General features: G+C 57.8%; 6 protein-coding genes across 6 annotated transcripts; 4 read left to right on the forward strand and 2 right to left on the reverse strand.

The window, feature by feature from the left end:
- Positions 1–362: 362 nt before the first annotated feature.
- MAM_04605 (uncharacterized protein) lies at positions 363–1,725 on the forward strand (the record flags this gene model as incomplete). The annotated part of the gene is made up of 2 exons (XM_040823403.1): positions 363–459; positions 563–1,725. 2 exons carry the CDS (start codon positions 363–365, stop codon positions 1,723–1,725), a joined length of 1,260 nt encoding a protein of 419 aa, XP_040678656.1.
- A 2,662-nt stretch (positions 1,726–4,387) lies between these two features.
- On the forward strand, positions 4,388–5,497 carry MAM_04606 (membrane zinc transporter; the record flags this gene model as incomplete). Its single annotated transcript, XM_040823404.1, has 1 exon — positions 4,388–5,497. The coding sequence occupies one exon, from the start codon at positions 4,388–4,390 to the stop codon at positions 5,495–5,497; it is 1,110 nt and encodes a 369-aa protein (XP_040678657.1).
- A 763-nt stretch (positions 5,498–6,260) lies between these two features.
- Positions 6,261–7,255, forward strand: MAM_04607 (40S ribosomal protein S19; the record flags this gene model as incomplete). Its single annotated transcript, XM_040823405.1, has 3 exons — positions 6,261–6,293; positions 6,712–6,775; positions 6,897–7,255. 3 exons carry the CDS (start codon positions 6,261–6,263, stop codon positions 7,253–7,255), a joined length of 456 nt encoding a protein of 151 aa, XP_040678658.1.
- Positions 7,256–8,200: 945 nt separating this feature from the next.
- MAM_04608 (uncharacterized protein) lies at positions 8,201–9,421 on the forward strand (the record flags this gene model as incomplete). The annotated part of the gene is made up of 1 exon (XM_040823406.1): positions 8,201–9,421. The coding sequence occupies one exon, from the start codon at positions 8,201–8,203 to the stop codon at positions 9,419–9,421; it is 1,221 nt and encodes a 406-aa protein (XP_040678659.1).
- Positions 9,422–9,534: 113 nt separating this feature from the next.
- On the reverse strand, positions 9,535–11,733 carry MAM_04609 (uncharacterized protein; the record flags this gene model as incomplete). Its single annotated transcript, XM_040823407.1, has 2 exons — positions 9,535–10,873; positions 10,949–11,733. 2 exons carry the CDS (start codon positions 11,731–11,733, stop codon positions 9,535–9,537), a joined length of 2,124 nt encoding a protein of 707 aa, XP_040678660.1.
- An 845-nt stretch (positions 11,734–12,578) lies between these two features.
- On the reverse strand, positions 12,579–15,198 carry MAM_04610 (uncharacterized protein; the record flags this gene model as incomplete). Its single annotated transcript, XM_040823408.1, has 3 exons — positions 12,579–14,629; positions 14,687–15,014; positions 15,085–15,198. The coding sequence occupies 3 exons, from the start codon at positions 15,196–15,198 to the stop codon at positions 12,579–12,581; spliced, it is 2,493 nt and encodes an 830-aa protein (XP_040678661.1).
- Between the last annotated feature and the right edge of the window lie 2,070 nt (positions 15,199–17,268).

Raw genomic sequence — 17,268 nt, forward strand, 5'->3', positions numbered from 1 at the left:
GACGGGAATATCGAGCAAGTCCACGCCACGCCGCCTTGACACTACACACAATATATTGCAGCATCACAGCGCATCTCTGTCTATTCTGTACGACCAAAGAAGAGGCTGTCGACACTCTTGGCGCCTAGCAAGCCAGCAAGCCAGCAAGCGATTAAACCGACGCAAGCCACGCTAAATTTGTGGAGCGTCCAGCTGAAAATCCGACATGTTGCCCCCATTGGTGGATAATCCTCACATGCCATGCCGGCCCCACAGCTGCGTGACCTTCAACCCGACCTGAGACCTCATTCATACTCGATGGATTCACGTCTCAAAGATTCAACCCTCCAACGGTGCATGCAACTGGTACAAACCGCGCTGAAATGCGCGAGTTCATGGACTATGTCCACAGCGCATTCTACGAGGCGACAGGCTGGCGTCGCGACAACTCGTACGCCGCGCTCAATGCCACATCCCATGGTTGGCCAACCCCCCTCCTCCTCTCCACGGATTGGATCTTGTTCGATTCAAAACACGCCGTGATGCTCTTGTGCCCCGACACTGCGCTGACCTGTGTCCCCAGCGCTGCTAGACTTCCAGACCCCCCGAGGTCTCCGGCTCACGCTCTCCTCCCTCGCGAGCTCCAACTTTGCAACCTCGTACCAGCTCGGCTCGGTCGGCGTCGTCGACGGCTCCATCTCGTACCTCTTCTCGTCGGTTCCGCTGCGAGTCCACCTCACGCCGCAGTCGGAAGACGTCCCGCTCCCGGACCTGCTACGCGCCTACCGCCCGCTGGCGCCGCTTTCCGCAGAGGACGAGACGTCCGTCCGGACGCTGCCGGGCGCGGCCAGGCCCCAGTCCTCCCTCCTCTACGGCAGGCTGTACCTCCCGCAGTCGCGGCTCGAAGCCCTCGTGGTCAGGAGACTCTCGCCCGCGCTCCAGCTCCAGCTCAGCGCCGTGTCGGCGCAGCACCTCCGCCACGGGGGCACCGTCCTCGGCCTGGCGCAGTACGACGTCGGCAGATGCGCCCTCGAGGGCCTGGCCTCGTCCGACGGAGGGCTCCTCGGCCTGCGGGGCATCTACAACTTTGGCGGCGACGCGCACCCGTCGCCCGCGGCAGAGGCCGCCAGCCGCGGCGAAAAGGAGCGCATATACGGGCGCTTCAGCACCGGCGGCGAGATATACTACGGCACGCTCAACAAGTCGGGCGGCATCAGCCTCGGGACTCGGTTCGCCACTCTTCCCGCGCACAGGGGCACCCCGCTCTCGGCCACCCTGACGATAAATCCGCTCATGGGCAACGTTGCCGCCAGCTATGCCGTCGTCGCAGGCAAGCACTGCAGTCTGGCGACGCGCCTCGAGTTCAACGTGTTCAGCTACGAGAGCGCGTGGGCCGTGGGCATGGAGCTCTGGAGGAAGCCGCTGCGCCGGCTGGGCGTCGAGGCTCGCAGACCCTGGGAGACGTACAAGGAGAGGAGTCTTGAGGCCAAGCTGGAATGGAGGCTGGACGAGCCCGAACCTGTGCCTGTGGCGCCGGCGGAGCTGTCGGCCGTTGCTGACAAGCGCAAGAGGGGAGACGAGTATGCCGGGGTTCTCAAGGCCAGGCTGGATCAGAACATGAGGATTGGCATTTTGTGGGAGGGCAGGGTGAAGAGCCTGCTGTTTAGTCTGGGGAGCGGCATTGACCTGAGGAGGCTGGACAAGCCCTTCAGGACGTTGGGCATGGAGGTTCAGTTCTCCTCGTGACGGCGCCGCCATGGAGCGTCGTGTACGAGTGCACGAGTAAGTGTGTGCTGCTGTGCGAACTCTGCCTGTCGGGAATGATGCGAGCGATCCCTCTCGAGGTCGGCAGCGGTGCCATTCACCATGCGGCATGTGCAGAGTCGACGACAATTCAGGGTGCCGTCATGTGCGTAACGACACGTGTGTGAGCGGTGCGTGTGGCCCGGGACTGCCTGCCTCAAGAAAGAGTTTGTCGTGACTCGTGACAGGCAGATACTCCGCGGGCTGACCCACGAATGGATGCACGTTGATCACATCGCGTGCGTCTGGTTCCAAAGCGGAAACGAGTCAGACAGGCAGCGGCGTACGACGGATGGCCGGACCCGAGCATGAGGAGCCGTAGCAATGCCGGGCCGGACCAACGGACAAGTTTCAACCAAGTCCAATGGGACGCGGGACGTGTTTCATCAAGCTTTCACCGGCTCGTTGTCGGAGGAGGCGGTGCCTGCGGGGAGGCGAACCGAACCCCTCACGGGTGGCTGACTCGAAGATGTGAAACTGATACTAGATGATCACGACTGACGCTAACGCTATTGGAAGAAGCCGGCCCGGAGGTCGTGTTACTGCTGCTGGCGCTTCCGTGGAGGAGTCGACATTGACTTTCTGCCGAGGGCGGCGACCGTGAGGCAAAACAAAAACCCGTGTCCTCGGTACGCGCTGCGGCATCATGGCTGCAGCTCATGGTTCGTTCCTGGTGGAGAGGCGGCTGGGATCCCGTCTACAATGTACGACAGGCCAAGCATGATACATACGCACGTAGATGGGATTCAACATTCAAGTACGTTAGATCCATGGCACAACTGCCGAAGGGTGGCTGCCAAGCGGGCTTGTCCATAGCGGCACGACGGCTGCGAGCAAGTCTGTCTAGGGCTGTGACACACGGAGCGCGGGCGCGGGCGGGGTCCGGAGCCGTGAGATCGGAACCCGGATGGCGCGACCTTTCCGCTTCCGACGCCAAAGTCGGCAGGGCAGCCAATCACAGAGCCGGCGACTGGGCGACTGGGAGCACCGCGCGTCTGGCGTGAGACTAACTCGTCAAATGGCCGGCAGGGATGCAGGTAGATGATGATGATGATGATGATGATCCACCGTGTGCCTCGTGTATGTATGTTTGTGTGCATGCATGCACGTATATCATGAATCGAATTGAAAAAGAGCTCGGCAGTCGAGGCATGGATGAAACGGCCAGCTGACCCAGTGGACCGACCATCTTGCACGCCGTCGGCGGTAGTGGCTCATTTCGAGGTGGCGGCGCGTCGATGGAGACGTCACGACGATTCAGCAGGTTGCATGAGCCAAGACGGCCAAGAAAACCACGCCCGCAAAAATACATGCTTGATGTCGGTGAGGACGACTTCGCTTTGATATGCCGGCGGCCTGGCGGTGAGGTGTTGATGCGCGGTTCGGAAAGGGATGTGAGTGCATGGGGGAAGGGAAGGGGGCTTATAAAAATCTAAAAGGGATCTCGACCCATCAAGGTTCTCGGCGGCGTCACGTTGTGCACGACGACTCGGTACGTGCCTCGCCCATACACACACACACATACACGCATACACACGCATACTTCTGCAGCCCATCTCACGTCGGTTGGCCTTGCTTCATCATTCCGCCAGCCCGAATGCGGCTCAGCGCTGGCCTGTCAATGTTCCAAGCTGCGTGCCGACACATCTCATCCCTCATCCCCAGTCTCCACGCACGCTTGCAGCCGCGGACGGGTTCGTTGCATGCGTCTTGGCTCTTGACCTCTTGTCCTTCTTTTTTTTTCCGCAGCCCCAACCTGCTGCCGCGTTCCCCCTTGGCGTTTCCCGCAGGCTCTGATGCCGGTTGAAGACGCCTTCAACCCTGTTCATCCCAGCTGAGTGGTTCCCGAGCGGCGTTTGACACCGTGGTCTTCCTCGTGTCCGTCTCGGCCTGATTGCCGTCGCAGTCTGTCCAACAGCACAGAACAGCAAGCTCAGGCAGAGAGCAGGGGTAGAAACGACCCTGAACCCGGCCCTCTTTGCATCTTGCTTCTGAATCCTGCAGCCTAGGGCGAATAAGCGGCTACCGTCCGACGCCCTCTTACTGCCTTGATAGCTGAGTATCAGACATCAGACCGACCAACCGCCTCAAGGAGAGCATTCGACAAGGGCGTTCGGCATCATTCTGCCGACTGTGCCCATCACACCCAGTTTGATTTTGGCCAACCTCGTCGTCTAGCCTTGCGTGTGGCGCACCTGTTAAAGCCGGGTGGACCTGTGCTGGTTGAATTTTGGTCCATCAAGGTGTTTTGATCATAAGCTCTGCTAAAGCCCGGGCCCGACACTAGTAGTGCCCGCGCCGGTCCAGACAAGCGACGAGCCGTGGAGACAGGCTATAAGGCTTCCCGTGTCCCAGGTCCCTTTTCTGCAGAACAAATTTCCATCAAGGCCCGAATCGAAAGTGGTCATCCTTTGTTGTTTCGTCGTGCCGGAGTATTCGTGTCGGCCAAGTCCAAGTCGAAGAGAGGACTTGATTGCCGTGAAGCGCGTGGCGTCATTGAGCAGAAGAGGAGAGGAAAAGACCGCGCGAGTCTGCGGCCACGGCAAAGGTGGAATATCAAGGCTGGCTTTTTACCCCCAAGTACACTCAACAACAGCCCATCACCATGGCTGAGGCAGGGCCGAGCAGCTGTGATGGCGAGCCCATCGAGCTTGGCATGCTCGGTCTTCGCATCGCCTCCATATTCATCATTCTTGTCGCATCCCTTTTCGGCGCAGTCACCCCCATCCTCATGGCTCGTCAGACCAAGGTGCGCGTTCCGAGCTTCACCTTCTTCATTTGCAAGTACGTCGGTACCGGCGTCATCGTTGCCACCGCCTGGATGCATCTTTTGGATCCAGCAATCAAACAGCTCGGGGACGCCTGCGTTCAGGAGAGATGGCTTGGCTCCTACCCCTGGCCCCTGTGCATTGCTCTCATGACCATCATGGTCATGTTCTTCGTCGAGCTCATGGTGGCCCGTTTCCACAATGATGACGACGACGCCCACAGCCAAACGACTGGCTCCGACTCTGGCTCCGACCTCAACGAGGTCATGGCTACCAAGAGAACGAGGGCGCAAAGGGCCAGAAATGCCCAATCTGAGCCCGACGTGGAGAATCAACGGTCTCTCGGGGGCGCCGATTCGACCACATTCCCAGGACGCCCCGACGATGTCAGCTACCCCCCGGCCGGCGAGGTTCATCTTGCGCGTCGCCACAGTCGCACAGAAACGGCCTCGCACGGCGCGTTGACCGGCCAGCTCACGGCCATCTTCATTCTCGAATTCGGTGTCATTTTTCACAGTGTCTTCATTGGACTCGCACTTGGTACCACCGGGACGGATGAGTTGAGGATCCTGCTCGTGGTTCTCGTCGTCCATCAAACGTTTGAGGGTCTTGGTCTAGGATCCCGACTTGCCGTCGCCAAATGGCCCGAGGACAAACAGTGGCTGCCGTATGTCCTGGCCCTGGGATTCGCCCTCTCTACGCCCGTGGGTGTTGCGGCCGGCGTGGGCGCGAAACCCACCAACGCGGCCATCCAGAAGCTCGTCAACGGCATCTTTGACTCCATTTCCACCGGGATCCTCATGTACACGGGACTGGTCGAGCTCTTGGCCCATGAGTTCATGTTCAACCCTCACATGCGCCGCGCGTCGCTGAAGATTCAATTGTTAGCGTTTGGATGTGTCACCTTTGGTGTCATCGTCATGGCATTGTTAGCCAAATGGGCCTAGATGCCCGGGAGTCAAGAGCAACTTGTCGCCGAATATAGGGGAGCCTTGTTTCTACGCAATTAGAGAGCGTCCTTTTTGTGCCAGCATGTTCTGCATCAGCATATCGGATGTGGACTGAAAAGGGGGGGTTTAGTGCAATCTATACCCATATAAAGCCAATCATTTTGGTGGTCAGATTTTTCAGCGAATCACTCATTTCACGCTCGCGGCATAGGTAGCTTTGATAGAGTCTGGAATTCTTGTTGAATGCTCGTTTACCTTTATGAACCATCGTCAAATATATGACTAGTGAGGTAACGAACACGGGGAGGCGGAGTGTTTGCATGTGACGCCCTACGACAAGAAATTGTCAGATTCAACGACGGTGTAGAAATTTGACACAAGTACCGTACGTCGTAGAATAATGAATTGGATTGCTCCAACTTGGCATGCAAACCTCGTGGGAGTCTTTGAGCTGGCGCGTTGCTGAGGCCCGCGTGTCCGGAGCACCGTGCGTCGTGCGCGCAGCATAATGCACTGTGTCAAAGCACGGTGCCCAACGGAGCCGCAAAAAAGCACAGGACACTCTGCTCATGTAATCAGTCGCGCAGGCGGCCATGTCCCCACTAGGGCGTGAAGCCCTAGCGTGGCTCGGAAAAAGCTCACCCACGGGGGCGCACTCCTCCAGGAGCATCTGGAGCATTTCCCAGGAATCCCGCGCGCCAACAACCTCACGCCCAACGCAGCTTCTCGCAACCACCCGTCCACCCTCAACACCGTAAAGATGACTGGCGGAATCACCGTGCGCGATGTCGATGTAGGTCCTCCCCGAGCTGAGTATGCCTTGACGCACTGAGAGCAGAACAAGGTACCCTGTTACCTGCATGTCGAATTCGACGACTCTCTCTCAAATGCACCAAGCCAAGATGCTTTCCTCCCTCGCGACTTGCGAGACCCGCAAACCCAGTACGAACAGACGACCTCTGCAGGACCTCTGCTACAAACAATGGAATGCGCTGAGCCGTCTCCGCGTCGCCGTAGACCGAAATATTTCAATGCCCGAAAGCGCGGCATATCGGTGCCCGCTGCGGCGGCGGGACGGCCAGCCGTTCCACTGCCACGAGTAGATTCGAGGTCGTTTGAACCACGAGCACTGGGAATCGAGGAGCAGGCGCGAGGGAGTCGCAAGACTTCTGAAGACGGAATATGCTAATGGGTTTTGTCTTTGTCTCCAGGCGCAGAAGTTCATCGACTCGTATGCTGCCTTCTTGAAGCGTCAGGGCAAGCTTCCCATTCCCGGTACGTTCTGGACTCGCCCTGGACCCCGGCTCCAAGAAAACTGCCCTGCCCTGCTTCTCCGTCGAGGTCCCCTGGGGCAGTCGGCTAACGTTTTTGTTCTTTTTTTTTCCCCTCCACGCAGGCTGGGTCGACACCGTCAAGACGGGTCCTGCCAAGGAGCTGCCCCCCCAGAACATTGACTGGTTCTATGTCCGCGCCGCCTCCGTCGCCCGCCACGTCTACCTTCGCAAGACTGTCGGCGTCGGCCGCCTGCGCAAAGTCCACGGCACCGCCAAGAACCGCGGCTCCCGGCCCTCCAAGCACGTCGACGCCTCGGGCTCCGTCGACCGCAAGATCCTCCAGGCCCTCGAGAAGATTGGCGTCCTCGAGCAGGACGAGGAGAAGGGCGGCCGCCGCATCACCCAGTCCGGCCAGCGTGACCTGGACCGTATCGCCCAGACCACCGCCGAGGCTGAGGACGAGGACGAGGACGAGGAGTAAACTCGCGCCAAAGGGCACCAAATTTCGGACCACGGTCAGCTTGGCCGTGCAACGAGGAGAAAATTTCAGAGGCTTTCTTTGTGCACAAAAACGGATGATGTTGTCTCTTTTCCGGCAATGAGTGGCATGGCATGGGCTTTGGGCGTCTTGGTCTTAGATTTTCCGCTTGTGATCTTGTGAATGAGATTTCCCCGAGCTTTTGGGTCATTCGGTCGATCAGTCGGACCCGTCCACATGAAGAGTCTGTTTCTGATTCTTGTTTGCAGTGATGTGCCGTGACTTGACTGCCGGATGTGTGCGGCTCTGCCCGAGGTTCGTTTTGGCTTTTCCCACGACGCCCATCTCCCGGCAGATGTTGAGCAGCCTTGGCAAAACGTTGGTTGCTTCGCAGGTGTTGACCAGACGAACAATTCAGTCGCCGGCAGCCGATTTTCCCGCTCGACGCCCTCGACGCCCATCAGGAGGCAGCTGGAGATGTCACGCGCGACAGCTGTACATGGACACCGATCACCTCACATCACCGTCGCCGCCACCTTTCCTGCCGCTCCTCCCGTCTGCCGGCTGCAGCGGCTGCAGCAGTGATTCAGCTCGGCGTATATCTTCGCGCCTCGTCACGGCCCTTTTTCTCACGATGCCTCATGCCCTCTTCCTCTCTTCCTTCCTTTCCTCCTTTCTCTCCTCCCACGGCGACCGTTCTGGGTATCAAAGATTCTCGCCAGACCTCGCCTCCTTGTCCCAACAGCATCTGTCGCATCCTTGTTCCAACTCCTCACCTGTACAGTCCAACGCCGAGGCGTCCCCCGGTCTGTGTTGGGTCTACCTCCGCGTCTGTGCTAACCTGGCCGCAACACCATGCAAAATCGCCATCGCCTTGGCTCCGATTCACTTCCAACCAAAACCCCCCCCCCCACCGCCGCAGAGACCGTCCAAACCAGGCGCCGCACCATGTCCGGCACCGCACCGGCGACAGACCCGCCCTCCTTCGACAGCAGGTTCAGCTCCCCAGAAGCCCTCTTCTATTTCTACCACAAGATCGACGCCTCGACGGGCACGCTGCAAAGCCAGGTCCTGGGCCCCAACGTATCCAAGACCTTCCCCCACGCCCGGGCTCTGGCGCACTGCACCCCCGCGAGGATCCAGTCCGTGCTGGCCCGCAAGACGACGGGCTTCCTCGCCCTCCTCGGGCCGGGGACCAGCCCGACGCGCACGATCCTCGCGTGGGCCGAGAGCGGCCACGGCCACAACCCGCGCGGGGACTTCCTCGAGCCCGAGCCCCGGTCCGCCGTGCTGTCCAACCGGCGCTGGACCGCGCGCGCCATACGGCTCGGCCGCGAGGTCGGCATCAACATGCGCCACCCGTACGATGGGCTGGCCCGCGGCGGAAGGGCGGGCATCTTCCGCGCCTCGCATGTCGAGGTCAAGCTTGCCGTGCACGCGGTCTACATCCTCGTCAGGATGGCGGGCATGCCCACGGGTCGCGTGGCGAGGGCGGACCTCGCGGCGCTCAGGGGGAGGGCGTGGTGCGGCGGCGCCAGGCCGCGCTTCGAGATATACTTCTCCAAGAAGAACTGTTGTGGGTGCGCCGAGTACGTCCGGCGGCTGGAGGGGCTGACTGGTGCCGAGATCACGCTCTGCTGGAGGGAGAGGCTCGTGGAGATGGACTACGACAAGTGCAGGATGGGCGTGGTGCCCGATGCTGAGGGGGTGACGGCCGCCGAGGCACACGGGGGACACGAGCGCAGAGAGGGCACCGGTGGCTCAGTGCAGGTGGTGGACCTGGCGGACGAGGCGGACGACGGCTCGTCCCAGGAGTCGCGGGACGAGGTGGTCGAGGTAACGCCGGAGCCGCTGGGCGCGTACCTCGACGGCCTCGCGTACTGCGTCGGCCAGACGGGCGATGGGGCCCGAGTGGTGCGCGCAGTCGTCGGCCTGGCTAAGATGTGGAAGCGTCAGGCCGCTGTGAGGCGAGGCGACGCAGGGAGGGCGGCTGAGAGGACGAGCGGGAGCTGGCTCGCCACGCCGCCGGCCCCGGGTGTGCGGGCACAAAGACAAGGCGCGACGTGGACCGAGGCCGAGAGACGAGGGGCCGAGAGTGACTGTGTAGTTGTCGGAGAGAGGGTGCCGAGACGGTATTCCTTTGTTCGCGGACAACTTGCCGCTGGGTAGACCGATTGGTTGTGGATGTGGACAAACTTTCTATTTATTACATGCGCTCTCTAGAATCGTCACAACGACAAAAGGATTCCGAATCTATGCGTGTGTTCCGTCGCGACAGCTCCCTACTTCAATGCCAGCCCCCTCAGCTCGTTCCTGAACCGCGCCCCCAGAACGCTCACCACGACGCTCACATCGGGTGCCGGGACATGGCCGCATTCCACATTTCGCTCCAGATTCTTGCCTCCGGGCCCCGTCTTGCCCATTGTGGTGATGTGCTTGACGTCTTTGCCCCTTCTGACCGCTCCCTTTCGCGTCCCCGGCGTGATGGGCGTCTCGTCGAGTAACGACTGCCATCGATCCATATACATGCCCGGACCCTTGGTAGTTCCGCCCGCTGAATCGGCCGCCGTGACCAGGTACTGCATTCGCGCGTGAGAGATGGCGTTCACAGTGTCGAGGTAGGCGGCGTGGGAATTGATCGCCTCGAGAACTTGGGGCTGGGTGGCCGCCTCGACGTCTGTGTAGAGCTTGTTGAGTATGGAATGGACATCTGAGGAGGGATCCGATGGTTTCCGAAACTGCGCAATCATTTCGTTCCCCCATGCGCGCAGACGCTCCCAAATGTCGGGACATTGACTCGCCAACGCGTGGATCCATCTATACAACGGCCGTTGATGCCGCATGAGGAGGTCGACGTAGTCCTCTACACTGGCCATCTTCTCTTCCGTCGAGCCGAGAGACTTCTTCGGTCTGCTTGCCCTTATAAATTCTTCTAGAAAGATTTGAAACGCATCAAAGTGTTCTCTCAGGTCGACATGGGAGTGCACAGTCCGAATCATTGGCTCGTAGGCAGCGACAACGTCTTTGATCGCCTGCGTAAACATGTCCGGAGGCTGGCGACAAATGGCCCCCGTGATGCAGTCTCTATCCCTGACGGACAGCAGCGCAGAATAATACTCTAGACACTGGGCGTGTTGAGTCTCTGTCAATCGCTCATTGAGCGCAGGATCCCTCGCGTTGAAAATGGCTGTGATGATCGACTGCGAGTTCTGTTGGCTCGCTTCCCTGACGGTGTCGTGCTCCGACCTCGCATCATCGATGTGCTCTCTGATGGTGCGTAGCATTTCATCAGTCGGGCCGTCCTTGGCCTTTTCCACCTTTTCTGCACTCTTTTTAAACTCACTCGCGTCCCAGGACAAAACGGCGGCCACAATACGCTGCAGGAGGTTCATACCGTCGTCTGCGTTTTGCGTGAGCCCGACCCAGTTGGTCACGCTTGCCACGCTGAGTTTGGCGAGGAGGATGCGGATCATGCCGCTCAACATGGTGGCTGCGTTGCCTATGCGCAGCGTTGATTTGAGGAGCGTGTAGGGGACGAGGGAATGAACGTTTTCGAGGAGTTTGAGAAGGTATTGGCCCTCGGGCGAGAGAATGAATATTTGGTGGACTAGGGCCGCGATGCTATCCAGTCTTGTTAGTGCATGGAGAAGAACGCTGGGGAAGTGAGAGAGGCAAGGGGGAAGAGAGAGAACAAACTGAAGGATGTTGTGGCGCACAGAAGCCTTGACTGTTGGAGACAGGCTCTCCAAGTCGTCGGAATGGACAAAATGGTCAAATAATTGATCCACCAAGTCGCCGTAAACCAGTCCCTCAATCACATTACCCCAAGCGCGCCCCAAATCGTCGGCACTTGCGTCATGATACTCAGAATCATCCACACTTGACTCCTGCTTATCCACGCCACCCAGGATTCCGCGGCCCAGCATCTCGATGACGGCGCTCGTCCCCGTAGCAAGCGTCTTCCGCGTCCCCATTGCGCCCTTGTCATAACTTTCTGACAGCTCTGCTTCTCCTAACCTCGACATGATACTCTGTACGCGAACATTCCAGAACGATCTGGGGATGTCGCCGATACCGGGCAGGGGCAGAACGATTCTCGTCAGGAGCAGCTGCAATATAGGCGACGTCGAAACATAGTCGCGGTCATCCTCCCCGTCCAGACTTTTGGTACTGGCAGGCCTTTCTTTCCTAGCTTCTGACGAGGAAAACCACGCGATGGGCGTCCTTGCGCGCGGCGTACTCGGGGCAGTGGCACAAGGCGTAGTCGTCGTCGTCGTCATCGCGGATTCTTTTCTGAACGGGAATCCATAGCTGGCAATGGCTCCAGGGGCCTTGAAGCTTGATATCTCAGCATATGTCTCGTAGTGGGTGAGAATATCGAAGAGAGCTCGCGTCTGCCTCAGCGACAGCCCAGTCGCAGGACCAGGCGAGGATGCAGCCGTTGTCGTCGTCGCCCTCGCCGTGCCTTCGCCTACGGGCATCGTGAACTATAACGGCCAAAGGCAAGAGGAGGCCAGCTCCAGGCCACAGCGAACGACGATGAAGACGATGAGACGCGGGCCCAACTCGGGTCACGGTACTCGCAAGCATCAGGCGGGGAAGCAGTGACGACCCAAGATTTTGAAACTCGACCTGGACGCGTTTGGGAAAATGTTGCAGAGGGAAGTCGACAGTGAAATATGATGCCGCAACGCTCGAGCAACCGGATAGTCGAAGACAACAGCCTGGATGGTGTGCACTGTGTGGTCTTTGAAATCACCAAAAGCCCAGTGCGGACTCGTGGAAACCGCACTCAGTGACTCGACATTGAACTGACGACGTCACAAAAAGAGCCCCACCCGTCCGAGTCCTTGGTTGGTCCGCCACCACCAGTGCTCCCGCGTGCTCGTCTCTCCATCGCTGCTCGTCATCTACGCTCCACGTCATGTCCAAACATACTCTGGCTTCATCATCGCAGTGTGTGCTTCACCTCCCCTCCATGTAGCTTCATCAAAGGCAGACATCTTGTCGTCGTCAAATCAACATTCTGCACGCCCACACGATGTGGATCATGGTGAGTTTCTACATTAACAGATTCAATTCATTTGAGACTCAAGGAAATTAAGACTATTTTCAAATTTTCCTGGTGCGGCAGTGTTCGCATCCCACCCCCTCATCTTCCCAAGCACGACATATGTCTGCTCTATTCTGTGCTTTGTTCCGAATACATGGTATCACAATTATTAAACGAGGGAGAATCCTCCAGACTCAATGGGTATAACATCCGTGTCCCCCCGCCTGCCTCATCACAGCTCTTCATGAATAGTATCGACTCATCGGCACACCCCTAGCGTCCCCCGATGGTCTGGTGGACGTTGCCGGCATTGACGTTCAACGGCGCTGCCAGAGGCGTCTTGCCGTTGACAAGGTTCGCGTTGGCGTTGGAGTAACCATTGGTGTTGCCGTTGGTATGCACGTTGGTCGCTGGCCGGGTCTTCTTCTCGACCACCGGAGCAGGAGGAATATCAGTGCTCTTCTTGGCACTGCCAATCGAGAAGACTGGGCTTTCCCACTTCTCTCCCTTGCGCGAAAGTTCCTTGTATTCGGTTGCCTTGGAACTGACGCCGCCGGCCATCTTGATATCTGGGAAAATGCTGTCCTCGAGCGTCATGGCAATGTTGACCTTCTTGTCCGACGCAACCTCCGCCGTCTTCTGCTTGCCATCCAGATAGCGCTTCTGGGCCGCGTCGTAGTAGCGCTTGAAGAAGCTTGCCTTGTCCTCGACATCACCGGCGCTGGCTGCGTCGGCATCCTGCTTAATCTGCCAGAGGAGGGAGTCGAGCTTGTTACACTCATCCTTGATAGCCTTTTGCACTGCCTTCTGGATAGGAACGCGGAGAACCTTGAGCGCGAGGGGCTTAATAACGGCGAACAAGAGCTTGTGGTTGGACTTCTTGACCTTGATCTTGAGGCCCTTGAAGTCAACATCCACCTTTTCAACCTTGAAGATGTTCTGACTGTCGGTTTTGTGGGCCGTGGCAACCTTCATCCTGAATGACAAGCCCTTACCAGGCAACAAGATGTCAGCGACACCCGTATCTGACAAAGACGGAAAGCCCTGCTTCCGCTTGACGTGGAAGTTGACGTCCCGGAGATCCATCTGAATACCCGAAATTTTAACGTCAAACATGTTGTGGTGTTTGTTGGTAATCTTCTTGCGGCCCAAGCGGAAGAAGTGCTCGCTCGCCATCTCGACAATATTGGGCATGAAGTTGTCGCTCTCGAGGACCAAGTTCTCAATGATGGCATCCACTTGCGAGTCCGAGTATTCAATGCGAGGAATCGGAATGTAGTTGATATTCATCAGGACAGCAGGGAGGATAGTGTCCGTCAGATCCTTGAGAAGGTGTGGCTTGAAGACAGACTTGCCCGCAGAGTCGTTGCCAAGATGGTTGAAAAGTTTCTGCACGGCGTCGCCGAAAGCCTTGTTCTGTGCATCCTGGTCGAATTGGTCCGCGATGAACTTGGCCTCATCAATGACGCGGTCAGTGTGGCTACGGTACTTTTCTCGGAGCAAGAATCTGCCCTTCTCATAGATGCGATTCCAATCCTTGTTAGAAATTTCGTCAAGGATGTAACCTTGCTCCAGCAGGCACCGGCGAATAAAGTTATCCAAAGTCTTGAACCAGTCCTTGAGCTCGGGATCCTTGTCGGCGTCCTTGTAAATCTGGCTGATGGATTCCCAAAGGTTCGAAGTCGAGGTTCCATTGGCAAAGCGCTCAATGAGCGTACGCAAATCGGCCTCGGCAGCTGCAAATCCCGAGCGAGCCTGTTTGGCAGAGCCGGTGGATTCCTTGCCGAGGCTGCGGCCGTGGCTTCCGTAGGTCTCGGCCAGACGCAGTAGAGTCTGAATAGCCTTGGAATATTCAGGATGCTGCTGACACTCGAGTACCATCTTCTTGAGGCGGAAGATTAATTGATCCTTGCGCTCCTCTGGCATCTTCTTGTTGAAATACTCCTTGGTCCTTCGACGGTATTCCTCCTTCCTCTTCTTGATCTGCTCCTTGGTTTCCGGGTCCACCTTCTCATCAAGCTTCTGCTGCAGGGCACTCTGCGCGGCAACAGTGTCGACTCGGTTAGTCTCTGCTCCTTGGGGCAGAGCAGCATTGGTGGCGGCACCGGCAACATCCTGAGCGTCTTTCTTCGCATTGCCACCATAGATTTCCTTGGCTTGCTTTCTCAGGCTCTCCTTGGAGAGGTCAGGCTTTTCGTGCCAGATATTGTCTTCGGCAGGCCTGTCAATTTGTCCGAGTTGCTCTTCCGATGGGCGAATGCGGCCCGCGGCGCTAGTCGCGACATCGCCAACCATGTCGCGCATCAAGACAGTGGTATCCTTGACTGCGTAGTTGTCAGCGCGGGGGTCTAGAGTCTAGCAGGCTGTGGAAGAAAACATACGCAGCTTGCGGAACTGGCCGTTGGTAATAAGCAAGGTTCCCAAGGTTCGAAGACCTTGGAGAGCCTCATCACTATCACGCTTGGCCTGGTCCTTATTCACGGGCGCATTCGGACCCTGGACAGACTTGGGATCAAACTGAGTGGTTTGCCAGATGAAATCCTGAACTAAATTACCCTCGTTCTTGGAAAGCAAGAGGTTCTTGGCCAGTCGGACAACCTCTCTGGTGTCAGCGACGAGAATCTTGCCATCCTTGGAAAGGCCGTCTGGGGCGGGACCGAGTGCTTTGGAGGCGAGGAAGCTGTTCAAGGCGACGTCAATTTGATCGTTCTAGAGCCGGGGTTAGTCTGTGAATCCAGGGCATGGTGAGTTGGCGTATATTCTCGTCCGTGTCACCTACAGAGGGGACTTTTCCTTGCTTGAAGGCACTGAAGATGCCGTAGATTTGAAGTTTTCGGTTGATATCCGCCTCCTTCTGCTTGGTATCGGTAGGCTTGTTGACGTTGGCAGCCATTTTGAATCGTTGGGCTATAATTAATGCTGATGTTTGGGAAGGTAAATGGGTATCTGCGGATGCTGATTACTGGCTACAACGCCCGGAAGAGATGGAGTTGTGGTATTCTTTTCGTGATGTTGAGGTTACAGAAAGCAATGGGGTAGGCGGAGACCTCGATTTGTCTCTGGGTATCACAGGATGAGCTCGTTGGTTATACAATGGGTATATTGGGAGGGTGTGGATTAATAAGGGATGGGAATCATGGTCTGGGTGAAAAGAAGACTTCGAATCGAGACAGGTGTCGTTTCCTTATAAGCCAGGAGCGAGCGAGCGACTGAAAACGGACCACAGGAATCGGGGAAACCCTCTCTCATCTCCTCCTCCCCTCCCTCTCCTCTCTCGGGGCGCTTCCAAGCCGAGCGCTAAGCGCAATCCAATTGTCGGGGGATCGCGTGAATGGGCCTGAGGGTTTGCCAGAAACCTTGGTCAAGCAGGGAGTGCGAGTGACGTTGAGAAAGGCAAACGAGTACGTCATCGACAATGCAACGCCGACGACGTGACGTGGATCAAAGCTCCGTAGCCCAGGGGAAGGTTCGAGACATGGGCGAGACACTGAATAATGCTGCAGTAGCTGGGCAGCCAAGCAGGTCCCACGTCGTTGCCATCTGGAACCGCTCAGTGGCGCCTGGATTCAGCCATACTGTAACTGCTCACAGACTACCCAAGTACGGAGTGCGGAGCAAGCCATCGACTGCCCAGCAGAGACGAATTGGGCAGAGTCGCAGCTCGAGTCGAGCACTCCATTCGAGAAATTTGGATGAGGAAGGGTGTGGGTGGAGATGGCGATCTGCAGCAGCCGTCGATGGGCCACCACCAGCCGATGCAGATGCACCCTGGCCAGCTGATTGGACCCGTTTGACCCTGTGCGGCGTGCGTCGCAACAAGGTCATTGCTTGTCGTTGGGGTCTGTTGCAGGCGATGGTGATGATGCATGCTTGACGATGCAGACTAGGATGGACGGGAAGAAGACTGTAGTTAGATGGCGGCGGATGAATCGCATGGAGGCGCGGGCGTCTGGATTACGTCTGATGCTTGGGGGGGACGAGGAAGGAGCCCTTGGGTTGCACCTCCCTCGCCGTTTGGCGAGACAAGACCAGCGAGTTGGCAATTTGCCAAGGTCCTTTCATCAACGTTGGCCTGCCTGGCGCTCCCAGTTTCACCTCGTGGCCGCATCAATGCTGCGAATTGTGCTCCGTTTCTGTCGGTCCGTGTGCTTCGCCAGAGGGCACAGCTGAACGCGCGTTGTTGCGATACCCTGCAACAATGACACCCCTGGTCTCGGCTATTGCATGGAACCCGGTATCAATGGTACGACAGCCAGGGTGTCGTTGCTGTCGACACATCGTCATTCATTCATTCTGTGGCATGGCAGCTCGCGTAGGTTGAAGCTGGCTATAACTTAGGGATCGAGGCCTGCTGCCCCGTGCTCGTCGGCAACAACACCGTTTTGTTTTACACAGATCAATTGATGCGACGTCAGGTCGTTGCACGTAGCAAACGTCGCTCGGCATCGCAGTCCGTCACGGCCGCAATGTACGGGGTACTCCGTGCCTAAGAACCTATCGCTGAGTCGCGAGCACATGTCGGCCATGCGATTTCCGTGCAACGACAAAATGCTCCCCATGCCTTGCGCCTCACGCAGCAAGCAGGGGAGGCCAACCAAGTACTCCGTACATACGTACTACCAAACTTCACGATGCTCTTGGCCAGGCCGGCACTGGCATCGGATTGCGACGGCTTGGACGCGCAGGTGAACACGGTCGAGCCGCTGCGTCACTGCTAACCACTGCCGTCAACACAGACGCTACACTGCCACAGATTAAAAAGCAGCGCTTTGGATGGACAGCACGACCGTGCTCCGTAGCAATCTCAGATGATGGAGCACAAGGGCCAGGCAATCCATGACGTCAAGATGAGAACGGCACCGTGGCCTGGCCGGTGCATTAGTGGCTCTCTGTTCCATGCCTGTGGGTCCCTGCTGGAGTCCTCAGTCCTGATATCGAAACTGAACTGAACCGAACTGAAGAG

The sequence above is a fragment of the Metarhizium album genome, assembly GCF_000804445.1.
Source record: "Metarhizium album ARSEF 1941 chromosome Unknown scaffold_10, whole genome shotgun sequence".
NCBI lineage: Eukaryota > Fungi > Ascomycota > Sordariomycetes > Hypocreales > Clavicipitaceae > Metarhizium > Metarhizium album.